We start from the raw sequence: 21,460 nt of genomic DNA, 5'->3' as shown, positions 1-21,460 counted from the left end.
CTTTTTTTTCTCCGCCCCAAGTTTCGACCACTGCATTTTCATACATTATCCAACGAAGTAAATACAAATTCCGTATTGTTCATCTTCGAATGTATTAGAATTTCAATGTACTACGAAAATCCGACTGGCAAGACTGTTTGGGATGTTTTTCAATATGGCCAACTCTACGTTCTGAATTTTTTCCTACCTGTGAGAAGAGATGGTTGCTAATAGTAACCTGATGAAATGTGAATCACAAGCAGTATTCTCTTCACCATTCACCATAAGAATAATACGAATATAAACATTTTGCCATGTGTTCTTCCGTGTTTGTTGCTATCTCATTTAAATCCTGTCTGCCTAATAAACTACGAAACTAGAGTGAGACAACAGCAAACGCGGAAGAATACACTTATCGTGTCATGTTTATATTCGTATTATTCTTAGCCTAATAGTGATACAGTCAGAAATGAACCACGGCAACTGACTAGATTTTTAAATCTAAGATGACTGTAATTTCTGTGCAGAATTTGATGTACTAAAGAAGCGGCCGCAAAGATTTTCAAACGGAGAAAAATTTTCGCCTAACTCTCGTTCAAAACATGTTCTATCATACGCAGCCTATTATTTGGTTCTTGTTGATCATTCTCAAAGAAAGCAGCAGTGTAAGTAAACAACAAATAGCAGTCTCTTGGCATTTATTCGCTAATCAGACGATTCGCCTCTTTTTAGCTGTAAGCGGCGGTAGCGCGCACAAAAGCAAGCCATGCCGCGAACGGCGACAGGCCGTAAACACGCACTATCAGAATGCGACAAACAATGCATGACACAGTACAGTGATGCATTTTCAGCTTAGAGTGACGTAAACACCTATAACAGAGAAAACGGCACTTATCAGATCAAACAAAATAAGCAATCGATTCAAACCAGACGAAGCACGTGAAAAAGGAAGGGTACCCGTATAAATACGGACGGAGCGCCTGACGCATAGCAATGGCTACCTGGTAAAGCTTACGACTCGAACCAAACTACTGTAGCTGTATCGTCATTCATTCGACCTAAATTGTGTCTCATATTACAATGGACCAACTTTGTTTCGATTTGGAGGTGCGGCCTAAAACTTTTCTCTCCCCTTGAATTTCGAGTCTCAAATTTCAGGTGCGGCTTAGATTCGGGAAATCTTTTTTTCCTTTGTTTCGAGTCTCATTTTTCAGGTGCGGCTTAGATTCGAGTGCGGCTTAGATTCGGGTAAATACGGTAGTGATTATTACAGTAACATGTAGCATACAAAGAAATGCAATAAAGGTCACAGAATCATATACTTTGTGAATCACCTGTTATCTCTCTGGAGTTGCATATTTTCTGGAACTAAGCTGACTGGACAAATTATTAGTCACACCCTGAGAAAGCACATTGGTTGCTTAGTTCTGTAGATGGTGTAAAACTGAATCAGGCTTTCTTCCAGGAGTGCTAGTTCCGCAAGGGTCCAGAAGAGTTTCTGTGAAGTTTGGAAGATAGGAGATGATGTACTGGCAGAAGAAAAGCTGTGAGGATGGGTTGTGAGTCATGCTTGGGTAGCTCGGATGGCACAGCACTTGCCCCGTGACAGATAAAGCTCCCGAGTTTGAGTCTCGCGCAGTTTTAATCTGCCAGGAAGTTTCATATCGGCACATTCTCTGCTGCAGAGTGAATATTTCATTCTGGATGAAACGTGACATTTATTTGAAAATTCTTGTGACTGGATGTTGCCACTTCTAAATATTCATGATGAGTTTTCTGTGGACACTCTGTCTTTCACATTGATAATAGACGTGTTCACAGGGTTCCACACATACCCTAAAATAAGGCAAATCCAGATAGGTGATGTGAATCTGATCATTTACCTATTTTTCAATATTTTGTACCAGATTGCTGCATCTTAACAAGAACACCACAGCTGACCACTGGAATGAATTCTTGACTGATTTGTCTATAACATTGACATGTTGTAGTGTGCAGTACCAACAAATGGCACTGACAGTAGACATGTAATTCATGTGCTGCACTCATGAAATAAATACATCAATACTAAAACTTCTGCTGGGAACAGGTACTTTGAGTGTGTAATTGGTTATTTGTAATATTTTTACTTGAATATTAATATCTCAAGTTCTACTATTTCATTTTTTTGTTCGTTGTTAATATCGCTTAGATACTACACATGCCTAATTACAAAAGTTCGTTTTTGTAGGTAAATCTGATCATACGAATATACAATTTTTATTACTCTCTGATTTCCTCCTCCCTTTCACATAGACTTCTCTCTTTTTTTTGAACTATCTGGTTTCTATTTCCATTGTAATTATTCTTTTTCTTTTTTGTGCTTATATGTCTTGCTCACACTGATCACTTCTTAAACTTTATTTCACTTCTCATTTCTCTTGAATTGCTTTTATTCTGTAATTTGTCAGTTGTATTGTAAGCATAGTTCTTCAGTTAACTTCCCCAGAGTTTGCTTACCTTTCCAGTTGGATCTACATTGTCCAGTCACATTAATGTGCACCTGTCAAAAGTCTGAATAACCACTTTTTTGCAGTGTGTACAGCTACAAGATGTGCAAGAAAAGAGTCAATAAGTTCTAGAAGATACCGACAGGAATGTGGAGCCATGCTGACTCCAGCATCATGGCCAGCTGCATCAGGTGTCTTGGTTGAGGATCCAGGGAACATACAGCCTGATCAAGGTGGTATCTCAATTGGTTGTAAATCTGAAAAATTTGGTCAAGTGAGTATAGTAACTGCAGCATGGTGCTCTTCAAACCACACATGCACACTGTGAGCTGTGTGAGATGTTGCATTTTCCAGCTTGATGATGTTATCATTCTAAGGAAAAACAAACTGCGTGAAGGCTTTTGGCCAACGAGGCCTTTATCAAAAATAGATAACATACACACTCAAGCAATTGCATCTCAACACACACATGACCACAGCCTCTGGCAACTGTGGTCATGTGTGTGGGCGTTGCATTTGTGTCAGCATGTATCTTGTCTATTTTTGACAAAGGCCTTGCTGGCCAAAAGAAAGAGAGTCTTTTTGTTGTGACTTTCTGCGACTCAGCATCTCCGCTATATGGTAAGTAGCATCTATCCTTTTCATTATATTGTTACATACCATCCTGGATTTTCCACTGTTTGAAACTGCACGTAGGGGTGGACATGATCCACAAGGATAGATGCATACTAGTGTTGATACATTGTGCCTTCCAGAATGACAAGCTCACCCACAGAACACCGCAGAAACATCACCAAAACACCATAACACTCCCTCCTCTGATCTGTGGAGCATAAAACATGATTCATTCGGAAAGGTTACCTGTCTCCACTCAGTGGATGCCCAGCTGTGGTACTGGCATGTAAATTCCAGCCTTTGTTACTGATGAATAGCAGTTCGCATGGCTGCATAAACCAGGTACCTGCTGCAGAAGCCCATTTGCAGCCCTGTTTGTTGAACGGTCATTGAGAACTGTTGGTAGCCCCTTGGTTCATCTGGGCAGTCAGTTACTCAACAGTTGCACATATATTCACTCATACACATCCTGCAGCCATAGTTCCCACCTGTCATCTATGGCTGGTGATGCATCACAGTTACCTCGGCACTGGTTTTGGATAGTGCCATTTTGCTATGCACGGTGTAGTTTAACACTTTGAAAACTTATCCATTTCAGAAATGCTTGCGCCCCTGGTAGTAAACCCACTGTCCATGAACTTTTTGGATACCAAATAAATTGCTCTGTTTCCGTATTACAATAACAATTGCACTGTTTTCCCCATTACAACAGCTGCGCTGTTTTCCGCATCCTCCCTAACACACTTCATGTACTCTCCACTGCTAGCACTGTAACTCATTAATGTGAATAGACCATGTATTAGTAATGTTTTTCAAGCAACTAAATAAGTTTATATTTTATTCATGGCAGTAATTTTCAGCAACTGTAGTATTATTTTTGCAGGATAAATTTTAGGCATCAGTTGTAAAGTAAATTTTATTATGCTTTACCAGTTTCAGCAAATTAATTTGCCATCTTCGGAAGGTTTTCAGAGTGTTATGCTGTGGTGGTTAACATACACCATGCATGGCAAAATGGCACGATCCAAAACCAAGGCAACTATGTGGCACTATGGTCTCTTGATGACAGGGGTGAACTATGGCTGAATAGATGGGCAACTGCTGAACAACTTACCACCCAGATGGACCATGGGACTATCAACAGTGTCACCTCACTGAGTTTCTGCAATATATTTTTTATGCTTCTCATAAATGTATAACCGAAGTCTAAAGTTTTGTAATATCCCTTATTTTGTAGGCTTCTGAAGATGACAAATTCATTTGTTGAAGCTGGTAAAGCATAATAAAATTTGTTTGCAATTGATGACTGAAATATATCCTGAAAAAACTAGATAGGTCTTTATAGTTAGACAGGCCTTTAAAGCACCTGATGAATTTTGTAAATAATGTGATGAAAATAGTTATACCATATAACAACAGGAATACTATATTTACCTCATTATAAGACAAGTTATTTTCCCAAATTCATCATTCAAAAAATATGGAATAGTCTTATATTCACAGATTAAACTGTTGCTGCTGGGTCAACATTTTTATAGTGTTTAATAGATTAATATAGGGGCCATCTTACATTTATAGATGAAGCTTTGGCTATTGAGGTTTCATACAAATTTATTTTGAAAAATTACATAGGAAAGGGCCTAGCAAACAATACATTTGCAGAAATGGGCTCAAGATTTCCTGATAAGCCAAAGCACTCAATATAATATCAATATTGCTTGAACAATCACATGACATTTGACTCATGGTAATATGTTGCACTATAATGACTGACCTTGTACTATAGACACTGTCATTCAATCTGAATCCTTACATGAAAGTACTGTCCTTACATCAACAAAAGTTTGGCATGTGTTCTACTTTTCCTTCTTTGAATAACTGTGTAATGTGGTGGACAAGGGAGTAACATAATGAAGTTATCAATGCCAGGAATGATACATTTTCCAGTACACAGATTGCATATAAAATACAAATTTTGTTAATGACTGTTAGCATTGCCATACTTGATTTCTATTGAATATAAGTTTATAACTATTTTTACCCTTAAGCAGGCTTGTTTCTGGCTTTCAATTTATCTTCATTTTACAGAAAATTCAAGAAAACTGATTTGATGTTAGTTTCTGAAATTGCTTTGGCAAATTATTAATTTTTGAGTCTACTGCTAAGTAGTGTTTATTACTAGACCACGTTTCAGATTAAATTTTGGTAGTAAAATTTATTTTGTAACTTAAAAAAGTAAGTTAATGTTTCCTGGAAACAATTGTTACAGTAACACATGGGGTAAAATTTCATGTAGAAAGACACATTTAACAGGTATTTCCATTTTTTGTAGGGTGTATTTCTGCACCTGGACCAATTTTTAGGTATAAGTTCAATTTTACTCATGTTATAACTATATTATTTAAGGTCTGGATTGTTGAACGTAATTTATAATGTGGCAGTAGCAGAGCCCACCAGGACAATTCTGTTTTCTTGAGTCTTCAGTTCAGTCTAGTTTATCAAGAATTTTTGTGTGTTAATGAGATTTAATAATAGAATGAAGGAAAATCTAAGTTCAACTCGAATGTATCCAGTATTTGTAATATGCTTTGAAAGTGAGTTATCAGCCAAAATACAAAATTTGCTATTTTTGGTCAATATATTTAATTATTTTGTTGGAAAAGCCACAACTGCTATCTTCTGCAACTTTCCTACCAATCTATCATTTCATTAATAGTGTGTGTGTGTGTGTGTGTGTGTGTGTGTGTGTGTGTGTGTGTTAAAGAGAGAGAGAGAGAGAGAGAGAGAGAGAGAGAGAGAGAGAGAGAGAGAGACAGGCAGACGCTATGACAGTGCATCTGATGACAACTCTGTATAAGTCCTTTACTATTATTTTTGTTATGTGTTTTTGTGTGTGTGTGTGTGTGTGTGTGTGTGTATGTGTGTGTGTGTGTGTGTGTGTGTGTGTGTGTGTTAAAGGGAGAGAGAGAGAGAGAGAGACAGAGACACTATGACAGTGCATCTGATGACAACTATGTATAAGTCCTTTAGTATTATTTTTGTTATGTGCTAAGGATGTATTTATCATACACACCAAGATAATCATTACTTTTCCCATAATCTTTGTCCCATACTGTGATCTCAAGTTCTTGTTTTGGAAGATCTGTCATCTTCGTATCAAAAGCAAATTCTTCATTGAAAACAGGATTCAGATTCTTCCATTTAATTGAAGTTTTGTGTTTACGATGGTATGGATCAGGTTTCAGCCTCCTGTGGAGATAAGAAAAACTGTATAAATCAAGTAATTCTATAAAAATTAAGATTCCATTCAGAAAATAGTTAAATTCACAGAGAGATAGTGGCCAGTACTTACCTTCACAGAGGCACAATATGCAGACGGCTGATATATACATGTGAAAGAAGTTCACAGAAATTCTAGGTTCTTCAGGAAAGAAAAAGAAATTGGTTTGGAGGGACATTGGATGAGAGGTCACTCAGAGTCCTTGTTAAGAGGGATCCACATTGAGTGAGATACCTCATAACATGGGTTTTGAGCGACCTATCTGCCCCACATTCAGTCTCCCCAAGCCAATTCCTCTCTGCTCCCTGAAAAAGGAGTACCGTATTTACCCGATTATAGGGCAAGGTTTTTTCCCAAATTTGTCATTCAAAAAATATGGGGTCATCTTATATTGACAAATTAAACTATTGTGGCCAAGGTCAACATTTTTACAGTGTTTAATAGATGAATACAGGGGTCATTTTACATATTTGTAGATGAAGCTTTGGCTGTTGAGGTTCCATACAAATTTATTTTGAAAATTTCCAAAGGAAAGGGGCTAGCAAACAATACTTTCATATGAATGGGTCAAGATTTCCCAATATGCCAAAGTGCTTGATATAATATCAATTTTGCTTAAACAATCACATGACATTTGACTCAAGGTGCTATGTAGTGCAGTGGATATGTGAGAAACTATGAACTAGACACTATGATAGTTAATGCTATGCTTAAAAAATTGTCAATGCTGGGGAACAGAGGAGGAAATAGCATTAAATTCTATCAACTCAATAAACTTTTGTTGTATTTGAACAGATTTGCTTTTTAATAAAGGTAACTCTCAAAGGCAAAAATCTTGTTCTTCAAAAAATCATTACATCATTCTGTATCAAGCCAATACTTTATTTGGTTATGAGTTGTATTAGTTGCTGTTGTTACATATGACCTGCAACCTAGAAGATATTGTTGTCCGTGTTCCACTGTTGCTCAGACACAGACAAGCCTTGGAATGGGAACAGAGACACCAGCTTGGCTGAGTGTGAGGAAGGGAATTGTGAGCAGGCAACAAATTTCACCATGCTGCCTACCATGGGAATCTATACAGCATATTCTGGCTTTTTATGAATATCTACCATTTTTAAACTGCAGTTTGCTTAATCAGTTTCTAATCGGAATCGAATTGCCTTTACAGTGGGACAAATACACAAACAATGGCATAGATTTCTGCAGGAAATGCTAAAAGTCTAGACTGGGACCAGTGGCATATATATTTGTTTCGTGCATTCGTGCTGCATCATTGCCTACACTCACCGTGAGGTATGACGGGGACAACAGGGAGTGTCAGCTGGTGGTTCTACACAGGCAATGAAAAAGCAATGGCCAAACAACATTTTTTTGTAGCAAAAGACAGAGTAACATCACAGTATAATGCTTTAAAGTCACACAATCTCTGGTCTAAAAATTGTTACTGTTTGACAGCTGGAGCCACACTAGTGCTCCAAGTGGTCAGAAAGCAGACATTCTCATGTGCTGTAAGGATAATGTTTATTTTTAATTATTTCCTACTTAATTAACAAAATAATTCCTATATTTTTGATTTCCACACGTTAGTAAATTACCAAGAGACAAATTGTTGTGAAATACATGTAAAACAGTTGAATAACACTGATTCAGTGACATAAGGAACAACTTATTAATGAAGAAATACTTTCAAATATTTGTATATTTGCTAAAAGCAGCAGAATATAGATACATATTTCATGTATAAGAAGTATATATTTCTATTGTTTCTGTTGTTATTATCATAGACACTTTCTTCAACAATTAAAAAATCTTATGGAGTCCAATGATTCACCCAGTCTTACATTTAACTTGTCTTTCTAATACAGGAATACTTTTGTAAATGTAATTGCTTTTGCTTCAAAAGCAAAGATTCTTGCTGTTAGTGGCTCAGATTTAGCAACAATTGTGGTTTTGCTCCCTTGTATGCTAAGAAACAGATTTATTGATTTCGATGATTTATTATCATGGCTATGTGATTTTCCCTTAAGATACAGTTGTGGTGGTTTATTTGGTACATTAAATAACATAGGTATTACAACCCATGTAGGTTTCTTCCATTTCACATTCACTGATTTGGCTGAAAATATAGCAAACAAAACTGCACTTTTTCACATAGACATACGTCATATAGTGTTTACTAGCAATTTTTTGTTAGTTAAGGAAAACAACATTATTTGATAAATATCTGCATGTTATAAGAGAATGGTAAATTAATGGCACCATAATGTACCATTTTGTAGGTCTCAGTGTCCTTAGGAAGCTAAATAATGACAAATGTGGTGTCATTTTTTATTTATTGTCAATTTTTATGGCACTACATACACTCCCCATCGTGAAAACTATGTTAAAAATCAATATAAATGTTAATATTCACACCCATCATGTATTGTATTCAGAAGCATGGCTTACTGTGGCTTACTGGCCGCTTGGGGCACTCCTGTTGCTGCAGGTAACAAAAACGAGTCGGAATGTTGTGTTAGACTGTGGTAACACTCTCATCTCAGTGCATAAGCGAAATCTGCAACATTTCCATGGAAAAAACAAATGCCAACATATTCAGAAGACAACCAAGTATTTGTGACAGAGGAGATAAAAGTTTCATAGCTGTCTTGTTAAGAAGATAATGATGATTAAAAACAGTGGTACACAGATGACAGACTAAACAAGAGAGACAAAGAAGATAAAAAGTAATGTAAGCAATTTCTTTTTCTTTATTTTATTTCTCCTTGCATTATCAAAATGTAAACTGTTACATCCACAAGTGACCGGCGAGTGGTGCACAGCACAGAATGTAGATGCGAAGCCGCCAGGTAAGGGAGCTGCTGGAGGTATCGCTGACTATGAATGGGCAGGACAGATGAACAAGTAGGGGGCTACAGACACTATGACTGACCAGGACACAACATGAGGCAAGTAACCAAGAACTGAGATGATAAATGCGGCAAGACAGCAACAACGCAGGAGCACTACAAACAGTGACAGTTGGTATCTCAACACACAGAACTGGAACAAAGTATGACTGAGACGCAAATGGGAACTACGGCGAGTGCCAGACCGCTGGGGTAGGGCCGGATGGCCATCTAAATACCTGATCATGGGAAACGCAATTGGCTGTGAACTTCACATCGTATGGAGAGTGGCACACTCGCATGGCGAGGCTCATAGTGCAGGCAAGTGGTGGAGCACAGAGACCCCTGGTGGGTATCCAGGTCCTTACCCTCTGACACACATTCAACTTTTGTGCCTTCCAACACTAAATCCCCCCCCCTCCCCCCAACCTGTGCATAGGGGCAGAAATGCCCTGGATGGTGCAGTGGTGGCCAGAGGGCAAAAGCAGGGAATGGAGGGAGACCCTGTGGCAGTGGGTTAGGAGGTTCATCCGTGGAATCCATCAAAACGTCACCGAGGGCAGGGCATCTCATGGCGCCTCCAAGCTTTGTGGATGCGGAAAGGAGTGCTAGTGTGCCACAGGGGAGCCAGTGGCTGTTGGCAGTGGGGCCAACTCGAAGGCCTTGTGCACACCAGGAGGTGGGGGGTAGGGGGGATGTGACATGCCACAAAGGGGTATAAGGCTGTAGTTGGTTATGGTGCCAGCACTTGAACCCCTTCTGTATCTGTACTGATGTCACACAGGCTGCCCATCACCCATGGATCATGACTACTGTGACGGGAGTCCAAACAGCCTTGCCCCCATACAAGCGGGTGCACATGGCCGTGCCCGGGATGTGTCGCAGGGCTCTGAATGCAATGGTGTCAGCAGATGGAGCAGGGTCTGTGGTTGCCACCCATGGAGGAGTTAAGCTGGACAATGACTATCACCTGTGTGGTGTGATAAGTGTTCAGGAATAAGGTGAGGCCCGACGTGGTGGCAGAGGATTCGACCACTTTTTTCAGCTATTGTTTAAATGTACTGACCAGTTGTTCTACGGTGCCATTGGAGGATGGATGGAATGGAGGAGTGTGGGCGTGTTTGATGCCGTTGGCCCCACAGAATGCGTGGAAGGAGACTGCTGTGAATTGGGGCCATTATCAGAGACCAAGGTATGAGGCAGGCCTTTGATGGCGAGAACTTGAGCCAAGGCCGTGAGTGTGGCATCAGTTGTGGTGGATGCCATGTGCATCACATACAGGTGTCTGGAGTAGGCATCCACAATAAGAAACCACATCAACCCCAAGAATGGGCCCACAAAATCGAGATGGATGTGTTCCCAGGGCTGGCGAGGTGTAGGCCAGGAAGCAAATGATTGTGGTGGGCTCGCATGGTGATGCGCACACAGCCTGTGCACCCACGGTTCAAGCATTCGATATCACCATTGATACCGGGTCAATACATATGGCGAGCCAACACCTTTGTATGGGACATCTCACTGTGTCCATGGTGTAGCAAGTGGAGGACCCAATGGCACAAATCAGGTGGGATGATTGCCCGATAGGTCAACCTCCACGAATGACGGAAGGACACACGCCACAACCGAGAGCCTGTAGAAGACATGCCACAAGGGGCTGAATTCAGTTGTCAGCTGGTGAGTCAGATAGGTGGGGCAACCTTGGGTGATGTAACAGAGAACCTGCCGCAGAATGAGGTCCTGTGGCATGTGGCAGAGGTGATGTGTGCAGCTGTGGTGGGAAATCCAACCAGTGTATCTTGGCAGGCCATATCAATGCAAAAGCGGAGGACTTCTGCTGGTCAAACTTGGGATCAGGGCCCAAGGGGAGACATGACAAGGCATCAGCATTAGGGCATTGAGAGGTGGCCTTATATCAGATAATGTATGTGTAATTGCATAAGAACAGCGCCCAGTGCTGGTGATATTGAGCAGTTTACTTGGGGAAATGAGTGTGTGCGCCTAAGAGGGTAACTAAAGGCTTGTGATCAGTGAGGAGAGCGAACTTTGTCCCAAACAGGTAAATGTGAAACTTTTGAATGCTAAGCACAATAGCCAGAGCCTCTTTCTCAATCTGAGAATAGTTCCTCTGTCAGGGGACAGTGTCTTGGATGCATATGCAATGGGCTGTTCTGAGCCATCCATATTCCTGTGAGCCAGGACTGCCCCAAAACCATAGGCTGAAGCATTGACCGCCAAGTGACAGTCTGAAGAGAAGGGGGTCAGGCAAGGGGCAGACTTGAGCATTGTTTTCAAGTGGAGAAAAGCTTGATCATAGGCAGAAGTCCGGTTGAATGGCACACCTTTGTGATGCAAGTGATTGAGGGGCTGTGCATCATGAGCAGCCTGGGGTAGAAACTTTAAGTAGTAGTTAACCTCACCCAAAAAGACCTGGAGGTCAGATAAATCCTTGGGGCAGGGAAGGGCACTAATGGTCGTGACCTAGTGATCACATGGACAAATGCCTTCTTTGCTGGGCCAGTGCCCCAGGTAGTTGACTTACAGCTGAAAGAAACTACACTTTTCCAGCTGACAGCATAAGCCTGCGGCCTGCAGATCATGAAATAAGGTACTGAGGTTTCACAAACACTCATAGCGTGTATGGCCAGTGACCAAGATGTAATCAAGATAATTGACACAAGCCAGGATGGGCTATGTGAGCTGCCCCAGGTATCTCTGAAAAATGGCTAGTGCTGAGGAAATACCAACTGGAAGGTGCTTGTGTTTATATAATCCAAAACACGTGTTGAAGACCACGATGTTCTGGGATTCCTCATCTAAGGGTAATTGGTGGTAAACCTCCGCCAGGTCGATCTTAGAGAAGCACTCACCATACGCAAGTTTGGTGAGAAGTTCTTCCTGCCAGGAAATGGGATAAGATTCAACAAGGGACTGTTCATTGGTTGTAACTCCGAAATCTCCACACAGGTGAAGGGAGCCATTGGGTTTCCTTATCACCACTAATGGGGTCACCCGGGCACTCACCTTAATGGGCTCAATGATGCCAGCAGCCTGAAGTTGCTTGACTACTAGACATTAGGCCACCAGAATGGGTCAAGCCTGGAAGAACCATGGCTGAGCATCTGGCCAGAGAGCAATGTGTGCTTGGAAGTTCAAAGCACACCCTAAGTCAGACTGAAACAGAGAGGTATAGGCCATGCACAGATTGTCAAGTTCCTGGAATGGGACAACAGTGGAAATGACCTTAACTTCATCAGAAATTGAAAAGCCAAACAGCATGAAAACATTGAGTCGAAAAATGTTTGAAGCCAAGGGATGGTCAACCACGAGTAGGGTCATGAGCCAGGAAACATGTTTATAGGTGGCCGGGAATGGGAACTGTTCACGGAGGGTGATAGAACCATCCCTGTATGTGACCAATCGCCAAGAGGCGGGAGACATCTCCAGGGAACCCAGGTGTGTATACGTCATCCGATTGAGCAAGGAGATGGTGGCCCCCGTACTGACCTGGAAATGAATGTCTACGTTAAAAATGTGGAGTGTGAGGAAGAACTGCCTCCATGTCAATGGCGCATTCAGTGGGATCACAGATTTCAGTGTGTGCATGGTATCCTGAGCCCCATGGGTGAGGAATGGGAGCGGGTGGCGTGGCTATGACAGACAGATTGGAGAAGGCCATCTTTCTGACAGGGTGCACATGTCTTCCAATGATGAGGACAGACCGTGTGAGAGTGGGTGGAAATTCACTGTGGGCAAGATGGAAGCAACCCACGTGACCTCTGACAAGGGGCGACTAGCAGCTCTGAAGCCATAGAGATGTTGGACAAGGAGGAGTCTCAACAACACTGCTCTCTATGGGCTGTACCACGCCAAACGCATGAGGGAGGCACCCAAGGGGAGGACTCTACTGCTGCCATCTGTGGCCTTGCCATGACGCTCATTAACTGCTTGTGTGATTTAATGGGAGTGGGCTAAGCTTAGAATGTCTTCCAGCAAGGAGTTATCAAGTTTCAATGCAGCCGTGTTGACCTCTGGATCGGGTCCAGGTGAATGACAAATTTGCGAATCAAGGAGTCCACATATGATGCCTTGCAATGCTGATAGGTGCAAGTGAAGTCACATTTACAGCTGAGACTCTGCAAGTCCTTGACCCAAGAGCTGATTGAATGGCTGAGCTGTTTATGGTACTGGTCGAACTCAAGCTGAGACTCCATGACATGGTAGCACTGGGAATAGTAGTTAGTCAGCAGCACACATACCTAATTAAAGGAGAGAGCCATGGGGTTGAACAATGATGCCAACTTGTGGAGCTGAAAGAATGTGTCTGGTGATGCCCAATACAAGAATAACGACCACTGTAGGGAGCCATCTGTGACCTGAAATGTTGTGAAATGTTTTAGATGATGAAAGTATGTTTCTCAGTCTTCCTTAGTGTTGTCAAAGGGTGGAAATGACGGCAGACATGGGGAAGCATCGGAAACCAGGACACCTGGGAACTGCTGTAGGAGGACATCCCATTCCGTGACTTTGTCCGTCAGCAACTGCAAGGATTGCTGTAAGACATCTAATTGGTGCAGATGCTGCTACATGAGCTGCTGCTGTTGTTCCAGGAGAGAGACTAACTAGCCTCCATGCTACTAAACCTTTTACCTCATCACCAATGTTATAGCTTTGAGTGACTGGTGAGCAGTGCTCAGCAGAGAATGGAAATGTGAAGCCACCAGGTGGGTGATCCACTGGAGGTATCACTGACTATATACAGACAGAACAGATGAACAAGTAGGGGATGACAGACACTATGACTGACCAGGACACAACATGAGACAAGCAAGCAAGAACTGAGGTGATAAACATGGTGAGGCAAAAACAATGCGGGAACACCCCAAACAACAGTAGGTATCTCAACACATGGAACTGCAACACAGTACAGCCGAGATGCAAATGTGAACTACAGTGAGTATCAGACTGCCAGAAAGGGGGTTGGTCATTCTATATTCAAGGTCATTGTATACTCAGGTAAATACAATATATGGTTTGATAGTTGAGAATTTCATTATATACTCTATGGCAGCAAGAATAAGTTAGTTATAAATTAATGAGTGTATCTTGGCTGTTTAATGCTCCTTCAATATTCTATCAAACACAACACGTTTCAAGTGGCACACCCATCTTCAAGGACATTTACCAGCGTAGGAGGGCATATGTAACATGACAATCAGAGCCAGTTCCTGTATAGTCAATTATTAATAAAATACCTCTCATGATATGTATAAGGTAGTCATCCACATCTCCATATAGTGTGTGTCAGATGGGGGTGACCATCTGATGTATATAATGATTGGCATTTTATTAATAACTGAGAGTACAGGAACCTGCTCCCACCATCACGTTGCATACATCTGCGTGCTATGGCATTTGTGCTCGGAAATGGGCATGACACCTGAAACGTGTCATGCTTGATGGAATAGTAATACATTAAAAAGAGTGAATATTTGATATATTATTAACAAAGCTGTGACACCACAAAATGGAATGCTTAAAGAATAATTTGTTGTTAACAATGTGCAACAAATCAATTTCGTAATTTAACATTTCTAATGTAGGTAGATAAACTTCATTTAACTAGTTCCACCATTTTTAGTGAAGGATAAAAATAGTTCCATTTTCACTCATTGTCATGTTAGTTTCCAGTTAATGATTTTAACTGATTCAGAAAAGAGAGCATTACAAGTGTTGCTGTGGTGAAAATGTGGAAATAGTGAAACTGTTAGTAAACTTTATTTTATCATGTTAAACTGCTTCTGAGTGAAATTCATAGAGTGCGTTGGACCATATGTTGATTCTTTATATGAAAAATAAAAGATCACTGTCAAAAGTATCAGTGCAAAATTGCAGACTGATGCAAACTCTCTGCAAATCTTTTTTAGTCTTGTGGCTTGCCTTTATAAATAAGGTATCCATTGTTCTTTAATGATTATGCTATGTAATGATATACTCAGTGAAAAATAAATATGCTTAAAAAACGCAAAGCTAACCCTTTCAAAAAAAATCTATCATGTACAACTATATAGAACTTTCATTATTCTTGTATTCCACATCTCTACTCTTCTGTTGTAGTACCATGCCAACATTCTTACATCTAGGCAAGGCCAAGAACAGCAACAGCTTCAGCAGTTTTTCCCATACACTGCCAGCAGTGACCACACTATTTTTGCCATGCCTCATCACATGTGTCACTCATGCACAACAATGAGATCATCCTATTTGTGGCTCCAATTAGCGAGTCAACTGTTATCATCTGCAGCATGAGCCAATAGCATAGATTTACTGTAGTTATCCATGCTGCTTTGTAATATGTGGCTCAGTGAGTCAAAAGCCTGTACATCTGGAGTTCAGTAAAGTTCATCATCAGCAAATCCAAGAGTTGAAAATTTCTTAACACTTAACATTTTATGAGCAGCAGCCAGGAGTTATCTTCAGCAGTATCCAGCTGGAGAGTATCAGCCACCCAGTCCAGAGCTTATGCTAGCAGCAGTCAGAATACAGCCATTAGTCTAGACTCTGCCGTCCACAGTAAACACCTGAATATAGGAAGTGCCACTGCCTTAGCAGCTATGTGGTAACTGGCTTTGTCTCTGGATGAGTGTTTACTTATGAAAGTGATTGCTTGTTTATGGAACTTAGTTCTCAGACTGGTCTGATTAATGTGTGTGTAATACGAATGGGATGTACATTTGTGTTAATATTGCAATAAACAAATGTTAACGTACCTGTACTAAGTATTTCTGTGTAACAGTGTTGCAGAACTTGTACAACAGTGACACAGTCATACTGGTTAATGAACTTCCAGAACAATTAGTCAACCATATACTTGGAAATGCAAAGTGCACATACAGGTAGCCACTGAAGAGGACACACATCAATGGAAATTGAGTGGATCACCACCAAAGTATTTCCTGTGGAGGGTACAGTGTATTTTTTATATTTTTCTGACACAAGTGTTGACTTCAAGACAGTCAATGGTCTTAGTGGACCTTGAGATTGATCTGCTTATAAACTCAGGAAAATACATATTTTTTGTTGGAAGAGTTTTGTTGGACAATTCTCTTCTTGGAACATTCTTAACAGTTTTCACGCTAGCATTTTCTTGTTGATACATTATTGTTGGACATTTCCTTGTTGAAATTCTTTTTGTGGAAACATTCTTGTTGGACTTTTTCTAGCTGGAACTTTCAGTAGTGCCTAATCTTACTGAGCTATGAAGTTGGATGAGAACAGTAACCTGTCAGTAATACATTCCAGATGGTGAATCAAATCAGTAAAACTTCATACAAAGGACTGAAGAATGGGAATGGTGGAAAGAGGACATCAAGCAGATACCACTGGGATTCTACCTAATTGATCCAGCAAAAGAACAGTGTGCCAGCTACATAGACAGGCTAGAGCAACAGTTTATAGCACAGAGGACTTCAGATGATGCACCCAAATATGCTTCCTTATTTAAAGGTCTGGTTCTCAGGCTTACACTTTTGGTGTAGAAATTCTTTCTGGATGAGGACCCTGTGAATTATGGTATATGCAAGTAAATGACAAATTAGTTGAATATTTTGAGAGTAAGGTGGTGGCACATCCTAACTTTTATAGGTCATATAAGAAACCAGAGTAATCGCTTAAGGAATCAGTTGCCACTTTGCAAGGTCTCAGTTGGGATTGTAAATTACAGTGTGAAACCCAAGACTGTAATGTTTTTTATGCTGATAGAATGGTGAAGGATATGCTTATCATTCATACTTCAGATTCAGGACTGCATAATTATGTTATTCACTTCAATATTCCCACATTGGCAGAGAGTTCATCAGTTATTCAAGCCACTTAACAGATTAAACAATTGGAGCAGGCTCTTGAATGCATAGGAATTTAGATTTTTCAGAGTTTCATGGGTCTGACACACCAATTGCTCACAATGGTCACCAGGAAGGTACAACCCACCATAGGTCTAATAATAGTTCCACCCATCAAAAAGGGGACCAAACATAACTCATTGGACATTAACCTTTTAAAATTAAATCTTGTGCTCATTGCTGTGTGACTCGTAATAGACAGTCATGTGTTTATGAAAACATGACGTGCTTGACTGTCAGAAACAAGGTCATAGGACAGAGGTTTGTCTATAGGAACAATGTTGCACTGTCAAGTACTTCACTTGTACCAGTGATGACATATGTATGGTGAATGAGTTTGAATTTGATGTTCACAATTTTGAAAATAAAGTTTACAGTATTCTTTCTCAAATCAGTAAAGCAACATTAGTAGATGTTGAGTTAAACGGCCACAACATCCAATTTCAGCTTGACACTGGTTCCTCAAAACTATCACAAACAGTATCTCATATCATTTATTAGTGCTCCACAATGATCCAGTTTTCACTGCAAGCTAATAAGTCATAGTGATAAGACAATTCACATCAAAGGTCATTGTGTTATGAGTGTCAGGTATAAGAACATACAGTTGCAGGCTCCACTCCTGATGACACAGACACACACAGCTGCCAATCTAATGGGATTAGATCATTGTCAACTGCTTGGCTTCATGGTCCAAGATACTGCAAAGCACATCTAAGTCACATATGGAAAGGTTTCATGTGAGAAACTGCATGCCCCACACAATACACTTTTTTCAGGATATCATGGCAGCATCAAGGGTTGAATGTATACATCACCTTGCACAAATTTTGTAAGGCTTTGCCACTTCCTTCCTGCCTTGTGCTGAAGGTGTATGGTATTATCAAACCTGTCTCCAACAATCTGTGGGACACCTCAATGTTCATTATTAAAAAATCAAATTGAAATCTCGATCTCTATGGGAATTCCAAGGCAACTGTTGACTGCAGATATGTACCAAATTCCTAGGGTAGAAAAAAATCATGAGAAAGTTGGGTCACAGGCAGTTCGTCTCTCACTTCAACTCAACAGATGCATACCTGCAACTACCTCTCAATGAGAAGAATCAACTGGTGGTGGTCATAAACATTCTCATTGGGCTTTGTAAGTACAAGGGACTCACCTTAAGCATCAGTTCAGCCCCAGCATTGTTCAGAGGTATCTTGGACATCTGATTCAGGAGTTCTAAGCACAACCATCTACCCTGATGACATCATCGTCACTGGGAACACTGTCAATGATCATGTCCACAACTTGGGCCAACTGTTATGTACTTTGCAATGGGCAGGGCTCTCTGTTAATGTGGATAAACATTCTTTTCTCCAGACTGAGACTGAGTACCTGAGACACATTCTCTCAGTGGAAGGAATTTGGTCTATAACCAAACACCTTGAAGTCACTGCTCAGCTCCTGCCAATGTAAAATAACTACAATTCATCCTGTACTAAATAGGATATTACAGGTGTTTTGCAGAGCCTCTTCACAAGTAGCTCACAAAGGACGAATGCTATGGTTGGTCATTGGAATGTCAACAGGAATTCGAGTAACTGAAGGGGTCTTACTGGACTGTTAAGTGTTTGGTCCCTTATATTTGAAGAAAACCCTTAATTGTGGCCAAGAAATTGCGGATGTAGGCATTTGAGCAGTGTTGTTCCACCAGCTGGTAGCAGCAGACAAGACCACTGCATTCATATCAAAAATATCAAATGCAGCATAGCAGGACTACTCACAAACTGAAAAGGAAGCCTCATCCTAATCTTTACCATAAAGAGGTTCACAGCTATTTAAATGAGCAAAAATTCCTTTTGCAAAAAGACAACAAATCCCTGGTAACTATTTTTCCTACATAGGCTCAGACCCCCATTAAGGCACAGCAATGTCTGCAATGTTACTATTTTTCCTACATAGGCTCAGACCCCCATTAAGGCACAGCAATGTCTGCAATGTTGGTCACTTTTTTTATTGGCATACAGCTATTAGATTAAGTTTTTGACATCCTCCAACCATAGTAATGCCAATGTGTTGTCATGTTTGCTGGCAGGCAGTGAAATGAGTTTTGATAGACCTCTGGATGAGAGTGTCAGGGCCAATGCCCTCTCCAGCAAGGCTGTGACCAGCCTCTTGTTTGACATCAGGGTCATTGCTAATGCTACTACCAGAGTTGGAGTTCTCTTGCAGGTCAAACACTTCACACAAATACAGAGGCCTTCGTCAAAGCAGTCATTGATTTATCCTGACTTTGCACATTTTTGGCATCTAATAACTGTGCTGATGATATGCCAAGGTCATCATCCTCCACAACATGTAGATCAAAATGTGGGTGGCCATCCTAACAGTGCAGTGATCAGATGTATTGAAGCTTCTACATTGATACCATTGAGGCATTGTTACAACAAAGTGGATGGCTCAACAACATATGTACTGGAAAGAGATGGAAAAGCATATTGAGTCCCTACTCTGCAGTTGCATACTTTGTTGTAAGTACCAAGCGGCATGTCCAAAATCCTATTTTTCTTGGCTTTGGACAATGGAGGTCTGTAGTCACCTCCATCCAAGTAACGCTGGACCTGTTCTGTGAATGAACTAGCAAATTCTCATGGTACCTATACAATGTACCCTAATGTTGTCAGATTGCCTAAATGTGAACAGATTTTTGCTGTGGATGGTCACCCTAGAGCCACTGTCATGGATAATGGCACCCAGTTCAGTAACCAAGAATTTGAAGCTTTCTGCACGGCCCAGGAGATGCAGAACCTGTGCAGCACACTGTTTTGTCAAACAGAGTCACTGAATGCTTCATTTGGACCTGCAAGGGGCACGTGAAGCAACCCATGGCTGACTATGCCTTAGAAGATGCTTTATTAATGCTTCTTTCTTCCTCCACAAGTATGTATCTCCAGCAGAGATATTGCACAATTGGAAGATGAGGACCTTCTGCCCTCGCAGTTCCCTACCAATGGGGCAACACTGTTACCAGAGAATTTGGCAACAGAAAATAACATTTTGAGGTCAATGTCATGGTCACACATTCACAGTTACAGCATGGAAAAAGGCATGGTATCCTGGACCGTGGTTTGTTGTCTGGGCAATGCCATGTACATTGTAATGACATGAGATGGAGACACACAATGAAAATATCTCAATCAATTCAAAATGTGTGCTGGTACATTTACCCCTTCCAAGCATAATACCTCTGTTTCAGTTCCAGTTGACTGCAACATGTCTGCCCTGGAAGGGGATGGGGGAGCCTGAGCAACACAGTAGCCTACCAACACAGACACCCCATCATTACCAGAGCACATTGATGCTGAGCCCAGCAGAATCTGTACAGAGTCCAAGACTGATGTGGATTTCATCCACCAGCCACAGTAGCATAGAAGAAAAAGAAGTGGAAGGAGAAGACACTTCACCTCTTTCCCTTGGGTGGGAGTGTTGTTTTATGTAACATCACTACAGCTGCCAGGTAGTCCAACCTTCTGTCATAGAGGGTGTCACATGCCTATATCTAAATGAAGACACTGCTGAGAATTTAAATGGTCATCCCCAGGTACCGCCAGCAATGATCACAAAAATTCTGCCACTTCTCATCACATGTGTCAATCACGCACAACAATGACATCACCCTACTTGAGGAACCAACAAGAGTGGCAGTGTTTATCATCAGAAGATCAGCCAGTTGCATAGATTCAATAGGTTATTCTGTGCCACTTTATAACTCATGGTTCAGCAAGTCAGAAGCCAGTTCATCAGGAGTTCAGCAGAGTTTATCCTCAATGAAGCCAAGAGATAAGAATTTCTTGACACCCAACAGTTTATCAACGGCAGCCAGGAGTCATCTTCAGCAGGTCTTGGTTGGATGACATCAACTGTGCAGTTCCAAGCTGACTCAAGCAGCAATCAGAAAAGAGCTGTGAGACTGAAACCAGTCACCCACAGTATACATCCACAAGGATAGAAGCTGCCACAGCCTTAGCAGTGATGGGAATTAGTTTGCAGCTTGGACTGATTTATGGGTGTTTAATCCAAACAGGATGCACATTTGTGTTAGCATTGCCATAAACAAATGTCCATTAACTTGTGCTAATCATTTGTCTGTAACAGTGCTGCAGAACTTATACAAGAATTATAATCCCATATTGACTTTCACCAATGAAAGAAATGCTAAATGGACAGCAGCCATTTATTAAGTACAAATAGAGAGGATTGTTTTATCTTTCAACATTCAGTTCTTCTTTATTTCAGTTGTTGGATGATAATGGACAGGGTAGG

At 40.9% G+C, this 21,460-nt stretch overlaps 1 protein-coding gene across 1 annotated transcript in view; it reads right to left on the bottom strand.

The window, feature by feature from the left end:
• The window catches only part of LOC126100704 (rabphilin-3A), a 1,079,132-nt gene that overhangs the window by 15,285 nt on the left and 1,042,387 nt on the right, over positions 1–21,460 (bottom strand). The window contains exon 19 of the mRNA XM_049911320.1: positions 6,157–6,332. Within this exon, the coding sequence (XP_049767277.1) occupies positions 6,157–6,332 (176 nt within the window). The remainder of the gene's footprint in view (positions 1–6,156; positions 6,333–21,460) is intronic.

The sequence above is a fragment of the Schistocerca cancellata genome, chromosome 9 (genome assembly GCF_023864275.1).
Source record: "Schistocerca cancellata isolate TAMUIC-IGC-003103 chromosome 9, iqSchCanc2.1, whole genome shotgun sequence".
Classification (NCBI taxonomy): Eukaryota; Metazoa; Arthropoda; class Insecta; order Orthoptera; family Acrididae; genus Schistocerca; species Schistocerca cancellata.
Note: the sequence above shows the minus strand (reverse complement) of the source record. Positions and strands in the feature narration are given on the sequence as shown.